This window comes from Akebia trifoliata, chromosome 4 (assembly GCF_017979445.1).
Source record: "Akebia trifoliata isolate Shusen 1 chromosome 4, ASM1797944v1, whole genome shotgun sequence".
Classification (NCBI taxonomy): Eukaryota; Viridiplantae; Streptophyta; class Magnoliopsida; order Ranunculales; family Lardizabalaceae; genus Akebia; species Akebia trifoliata.
The window spans coordinates 14,467,877-14,473,301 of record NC_141378.1 but is presented as its reverse complement, the minus strand read 5'-3'; the positions used below and the strand labels follow the sequence as shown (position 1 = coordinate 14,473,301).

Sequence of the window (5,425 nt, the reverse complement as noted above, 5' to 3'; positions counted from 1 at the left end):
AAGATTGTTAGACAGAATCTTAAGGTTGGTGATAAGGGGTTAAAAGTTTAAACAATATTGGTTGAAGATAATTGATTTTGATGAGAGGGCACTTAGGTCATTTTTCCATCAGTTTAAAAACCTAGGGGTATCTCTAATATTCATCAAAATATGGAGGGGCATCTCTAAATCACCCTAGTAATTTATACGCCCTTAAAAACAAATGTTTTTTAACGAGATCACCCTGGTTTTTTTAGAAGGTGAAGGAGAGAGGTAAAAGCGTTGTCTACAGCTGGGCCCAAAGCTCACGGCGTTCTCCTCTTAGGGTCCCACAGTACCAATTATCCTTCTATAAGTAGGACCTGAGGGTTCGTCTTCTCTGCTCCTTAGTAAGCTCTAGAGTCCACAACATTTCTCCATTATTGGTTTTCTCGCCCATCGAAAGATCGTATTTTTATTCTCGTGATCTCCACCGAATTATTGTCTCACTGTGATTTTGATCTCTATGTTCTTGAGATTTGTAATTCATAACGATCTCCTCTGCAAAATCTTACTCTTTCCACCATTTCTTTGAAGAATCAAAGGTATTTTCTGCTCTAAATTCATGTTTTTTTTGTTGTAATATTTTTCATGATTCTTAATATTGAGTTATTTATCTGTTGTTGAAGTTGCGATGTTGGTCTTGGATTCAAGGATTATGTTCATCGAAGCTTCTCTGTTTTGTAATTCCTATTTATGTTGTTGATAACTCTGTAATTTAGGTTTTATCGGTTGCGATTATCTGATTTCTCTATTTGTTTCGGTGTCGTTCTTGATTTTGTCTTTCAGTTCTTTTATGGTGATCTTCGATCACCCGTTATGTTTCATTTCTTGTTTTCAGCTCTGCTCTGCTCCACAGATACATTCGAAGTAGATTTTCATGGAAAAATCTTTGATTTTGTTCTTTTTTGTGTTGATCGGCTCATTTTTGTTATCAATTTAGTGTTCAGAATTCGGATTGATCTGAACATATTTTCTTTTGCGAATTTTATTGTTAGTTGTATGATTTCAAGTTCCAATTTTTCTTTAGTTTTAATTTGATGTTACTGATCAATATCTATTCAAAGCACACAATAACGTTGCAGATTCGAAACGACAAGTTGGAATACATGGTTGATGATTTCTACAACATGACTGATGTTGAGGAAGATCCTTTTGAAGAAAGTCATCGACAGCTAAACGAAAAAGATTCAGATGTTGAAGATGATAACATAGACATGGTATGTTTGCGAAACTATTGAGTCCTTTGGTAAGATATATCTATTTGATTTAAAGTGGGCATAATAGATTTGGCTTTGAATCTACAGAACAAGCAGGAAACGGATACGTCTGCTCTTGAAGCTCGAAATGGGAAAGATATTCAGGGAATCCCATGGGAGAGAATGAATTTTAGTAGGGATAAGTACCGTGAAACCAGGTTGAAGCAATACAAAAATTACGAGAACCTCTGGCGTGCTCGCACAGGGCTTGACAAGGTTCTTTTTGTTTCTCAATATGTAGCCTTCTATTTTCATTGTAGATGCTAAATTATTATATTTGTTATGAGCAACGATAATTTAATTTAATTTTCTAACATGGGCACTTTATCTTATGGCTTTTATCCTTTAGGATTTACTGTGGGTGAAGCAATTATATGTTCCTCGAGACATTGAATTCTCATCTATTACTATGGTGTTGAGTATAACATAGGATTTTACTTCTCATTTTAAACGTTTGTTTGGATTTTCTCTGATCTCTTAAGTTTTAGTTTTTCTTCATTTTTAGCTTGTTGATCTGTTCTTGGAAGATTACCTATGCATCCCAATCAAACTAAATGGAAAATTTCATAAATTTGTAGTAAGACCTAGTATTCTTCATAGAGTTGAATGTTGGGCAGTCGATAAACAACATGTGTATAGCTTGAGCGTAGCAGAGATAAGGATACTAATATGGATGAGTGGAAAAACTTGGAAAGATAAAATTAGAAATTAACGCATTTGAAACAATGCAATAGCCCCAATAGGTGATAAACTAAGGGAAATGGGGTAGTGATGGGTTATATCACGAGTAATGAAGGTTTTGATGATGATAATGATGATGACGATGATGATGATAATAAGCATAGTCACAAAGTCGGAGTACGGATTTAAAATGGCAAGGGAAAACTTCGGAAAAAATCAAGTTATCATCATCAAATCCCATATTTTTACATTTATGAATTACCAAATTCTATTATGTATCAAATCCTGCATTTAAAAAAAGAGGGAAAATGTTTAATTTTTGTCCTAGTGAAAAAAAAACTGGCGACTTTTGTTACAAATGAAAAAATTGTGTTTTTTTTATCGTTTTAATCGTCAGGGATGCAAGTCATGTTTGATTTTTGTTACTATGATTATAAGTGTAGCTACATATGGAGCTGTAATGAGGAGATTGAACAGTGTTTTCGTTGTATTATTAACTTTACTAGGATTTGTTGAAATATTTCATTTTGAATCCTGTCCTAGTCATGTTTGAAAAACTGTTTGACTGGTTGTTTCGATTAGGTTACCAGTTTTAAAATTTTATTTGCAAATTGTTTGAACTGCTTGGTTTAACCATAAAGTGTTCGATCTGAAATGGTTAAACATACATACAGGTCTTATTTATTTATTTATTTATTTTTGTAAATTAAATAAATTAATATATATGATCTTCCCATCACGTTTTGTCCTGGTTGACCTGACCGTTGAATTGGTTCCTGACCACTTCTCCGGTTAGCTGCCCATTTTGGTTTTCAAAACATTCCTGTTCTATTCTTATATTGTCAAAATTCTCTGAGGTAGAAGCTTGGATTTTTCTAATGCATGCAATTGCAACGGTTAATATATATAAAGGAAAAAAGGAGTTTTAATTAGTTAAGTGGAGAAAAGAATATTGGATAGAAGAGAAAGCTACCTGTCAATTGTATCTTTCAATTTTTGTTAGTTAGAAGTTCAGACCTGAACCCTTCCGTTTCCGGGATGAGAGAGATTTGGAAAGTTAACTGATATTAGATATATTTACCTAGCTTCAAGTCTTCCTTTTCCTTTTAAATTCGAATTGTATTTATCAGGATTCCTGTAACAATGGGAACAGTTGATTCACTGGCCAAAGTTGGTGATTGCATATGCCTTTATGTATTGACAATTATATATTTACATACCACTAAAAAGTATCCAAAGGTTTTGCAACTTACCTGGGGTTTAGATTACTCATAGGGACTGATGCATACCAGCATACCAGCCACAAAAAACCCAGCAAAATTAGATTATTTCCATATTCTAAAATAATATAAATCTGTGCTCAGTATTATCTTTTATATTTCCCCATTCAAATTTCTGTTTTGCAAGAATCAACTTCTATTGGTTTTGAGCATCTTTTTTTCCTCTTTGTCAATGTTTACAGCTATTCGAGTAACTATTTCCTATGTTAGAGTGTCCAAGAATACTGTTTTTTTTTTAACTACAATTTTTGTTGCTAAATGAATTCTCTTGGCAGGAATGCAAGCATGTAGATAAGAAGAGCATCTTATATGATTTTCAGTTCAATACAAGACTTGTCAAATCAACTATTGTGCACTTCCAGGTAGAGATATTTTCTAAAATCCCTCCACACCTTTAAGTTTGTAATTTTACTTCAAGTAATGGGTCATATTTCTTTTCAAGGTCAAGGCAGCCCTTCATCTTCATCTTTTTTTCTGTTCCTTTCCCTTTACCTCTTTTTTTTTTCCTCTTTTATTTTTTATTTATTTTTTATTTAATATATTTTTTTAAAATTTTATGTTTTGGGCCACCAGGGGTTGGTGAATATCGCACCTCTTTATCTTGTTAATTAAAATTCGAATATTTAATATTTTGGAACCACCAACATGTAGTTGCTTATTTTTCTTTCTTGACTAGCTTAGCTTTAACATTGTGATTAGCCTATCATAGGTATACGTATATCCATGCCTCTATCCAGGCCATAATCAAGGATCATTCTCATTTACTAGCTCAAAACTTTAATTGTTCACGCTGGGATTTTGCCACCATAGATAATTTTTGTAACATTAATATTGGTTACAAGCATTTCAATAGTCTTGTAGTTTTGCAGGTCTTCTATGCTTTTCTTAATGTTTATGCAAATTTAGACATGTGACTTTACCTCTCTGCCCTTAAGCATCATTATTATTCTTGAGAGAAGGTATGGAGTTTATGATTGTAATTTTTCTGTTAGGTTTTTGTGGATACTGTTCATTCATTGTGGTGATGTTATTAGCTCCCACATTACTAACTGAAATTGGAAAGTGTTTCAGCGAGACTATATTCAGTGATGCAACCATTCAAAAAATCATCCGTTCTCATCCCTGATAAATACTGGTTCAGTTTTACCATCTGTAAATGACATGTTTTGCCATCATGTCTATATTTCTGCTTTACAATTGTCTAGACTGCACCATAGCCATTGTGATCGGAGACAGACTCTAGCCTCTAGTTTAGCTGGGTCTGGATCCACTAGTTGCTTTTATGCAGATGACAGCTAAGGATGCACACTTCTTCTTTATGCCTGGCACTATTGACTTTCAAAGAATTAGAAAAAATAAATAAATCAATGGTATAATCATCTTTTATTTATTAGATAGAGTTATCTTCACTTGGTTGTGATGCTAAGATGCCCAAATATGGATGTAGGTGCAGGAAGCCGCTCTTCCTAAAATCCAAGTGCTCCCATTCATGATTCAACATGATAATATCTTGTTTAAATTAATCTAATTTGGAAGACTTCACAATGTGCAAAGTTCAACGAATTTTTAATATTTGCATTTTTTGTTTTTGCAAATTCAATTAAATTTTTTGCAATGAAAAAATATATATAAGAAATTGGTAGGGTGTTTGTTACCATCTAGAACTTAGCTTGATTATTCAGTAATTATTGATGGCTAAGCTGCAGGTACTGCCATTCTCATAGCTTTTACCTGCTCTCCGCATGGTACGCCTTTGCTTGTAGTTGTCCGTGTGGATTATCCCTGCTAAGTATATACCTAGTCTTCAACAATAATTTGATTTGAAGGAGGTTAAAATTGTTTTCAGGTCATAGATAAGGCCCTGCATGATAACTTTGAAACTTTTCTCCTTAAAAATGATATTTATACTGTCTTGGATTTTTTTTCTTCCCATTTTACAGTCGCTTTGGCATCACCGAAGGGGCAGTAGAACCATTCGAATATTGGGTTTATATTGGTTACTTGTTGGAAGCCTTGTTTAGCTGTGAACTTTTGATTCCCTGATTTTTCTAATCTCTATTGATCTAATGTTTTAGGACTGCATCTGCTTGAACCCTTGCCCATCTGGTGCACCTCAGTTACTAACTTGGACGCTACGATTCTAAATTGATGGATTTGAATATGTTATCTTATTAAACACACTATCAT

General features: G+C 33.5%; 1 protein-coding gene across 1 annotated transcript; it reads left to right on the top strand.

Annotated features, from left to right (window-relative positions):
• The first annotated feature begins 351 nt into the window (after positions 1 to 351).
• On the top strand, positions 352 to 4,631 carry LOC147404015 (uncharacterized). The gene is made up of 4 exons (XM_086439818.1): positions 352 to 563; positions 648 to 1,238; positions 1,326 to 1,493; positions 3,514 to 4,631. The coding sequence occupies exons 2-4, from the start codon at positions 1,059 to 1,061 to the stop codon at positions 3,634 to 3,636; spliced, it is 471 nt and encodes a 156-aa protein (XP_086295944.1). The 5' UTR covers positions 352 to 563; positions 648 to 1,058; the 3' UTR covers positions 3,637 to 4,631.
• The last annotated feature ends 794 nt before the right edge of the window (positions 4,632 to 5,425 follow it).